The following is a 1,429-nucleotide window of genomic DNA, read 5'->3' as shown; positions in this document are numbered from 1 at the left end:
GGGCCCATGTGCCCCCAAAAAAAAAAACCCCAAAAAAAAAAAAAAAAAAAAAAAAAAAAAAGAGAGAGAAACACTCTAGACGCCGTGCCCAAGTACGGACGACGGGATGGGGAAACAGAGAAGGGGCCCGAGCGTGACCCCGTCCTACAGCGGGGCTGTCTCTCTCTCCCACACTCCAGTTTGCGCTCACGCTCTGGCAGTCTGAGAAATGAGACAGAGCCCACCACTGCCCCCGGTGAAGCCCGGGCTCATGCAGGCGAGCGTCAAGGGCCGTCCAGACGGAGGGCCATGAGGGGACCAGCTCGCGGAGCGTCGCCATACCACGGCCCTGGTGCTGCCGAGCCCTGGTCCAGCCCGAGAAACGAGTGGCCTCATCCTGCAACCACTGGCCAAGCCCCCAGGGAGACTGGCCCAAACCGTGGCGCAGGAGGGGACACCAAGGAGGCTCGACACTGGGTCCTGCTGAGAGGACAGCTCGGTGTGCCAGGCCTGGGGTGGACAGTGACGCACCCGTCCTTCCCGACCTTCGGGGCAGGCCTCAAGAAGACCGACGCCAGTCACACGGCTGTCCTTTCCCAGGGAGGAGCTGGGTCCCCACATCCGGGCCAGTCACCGGGTGGGAAGCGCACCGGGTGGGGCGGTGTGGATCCTACCAAAGCTCGCGGCGCGGCCGGGGCCCCGGGGTGCCCTCCAGAGGCCCGTCAGTGTGCCCCAGCCAGACTTACTGAACTGCGGAGGGGCGCCATAGCCCTGGGGGAAGCCCTGAGGCGGGGGGAAGCCTCCGGGAGGCGTGGACACGATGTAGGAGGTGAATGGCGGTGGTGGAGGGGGCGCTCCTCTTCCTGCAGGGGGCGGTCCGTAGCCACCTGGGACAGACCGGGAGGGTGAGGGCGGAGCCGGCCCCAGGGCGCTGCCCGAGGGTGGGCGACCACTCCTCCCACTCTTCTCTGCAACAGGGACTTACCAATGGCCTGTCCTGCTGGCACCCACATTCCTAGACGAGAAGACAGGAGGGTTGGTGCTGGGCCTCGGGGCACCCGGCATACGGGGGAGGGAGGGGGCCCAGGGTGAAGTCTAGGAGCTGTCCCCGAGCCTGACCGCGAGCCTGGGCCAAAGCCGAGTCCCGACACACCGGTCGCTCAAGTTGAGGCAGGAGGCTGGGGAGCGACCTGCAGACTGGGGCTGCCCTGGCCCCGGAGGACGTGCACACGCGACGGCAGGTGACGACTCACCCGCAGGTCACGGCACCCCTCGCCGGCCCGGGGCTGCCAGGTCCCCCCGCCGAGCCTGGCACCGCTGTGGGTCCAAGAGGGACGGGATGCGTGCGGGCACCAGGTGCCCTGGGACCCCTGCGTCGGCACTCGGCCCCTGGGAGGCCAGGCCCCGCCGCGTGTCCAGCTGGCGCCCCGCCCCGGGCCCCCCCGGGCGC

The 1,429-nt window shown here is 68.3% G+C and overlaps 1 protein-coding gene across 1 annotated transcript in view; it reads right to left on the bottom strand.

Annotated features, from left to right (window-relative positions):
* Positions 1-1,429, bottom strand: part of DAZAP1 (DAZ associated protein 1) — a gene marked incomplete at its 5' end in the record, with an annotated part of 34,729 nt that overhangs the window by 13,756 nt on the left and 19,544 nt on the right. The window contains 2 exon segments of the mRNA XM_014585472.2: positions 726-866; positions 965-994. Coding sequence (XP_014440958.1) covers positions 726-866; positions 965-994 — 171 coding nt within the window.

Source organism: Tupaia chinensis, unplaced genomic scaffold, assembly GCF_000334495.1.
Source record: "Tupaia chinensis unplaced genomic scaffold, TupChi_1.0 Scaffold149964_1, whole genome shotgun sequence".
Taxonomy (NCBI): Eukaryota; Metazoa; Chordata; class Mammalia; order Scandentia; family Tupaiidae; genus Tupaia; species Tupaia belangeri.
Note: the sequence above shows the minus strand (reverse complement) of the source record. Positions and strands in the feature narration are given on the sequence as shown.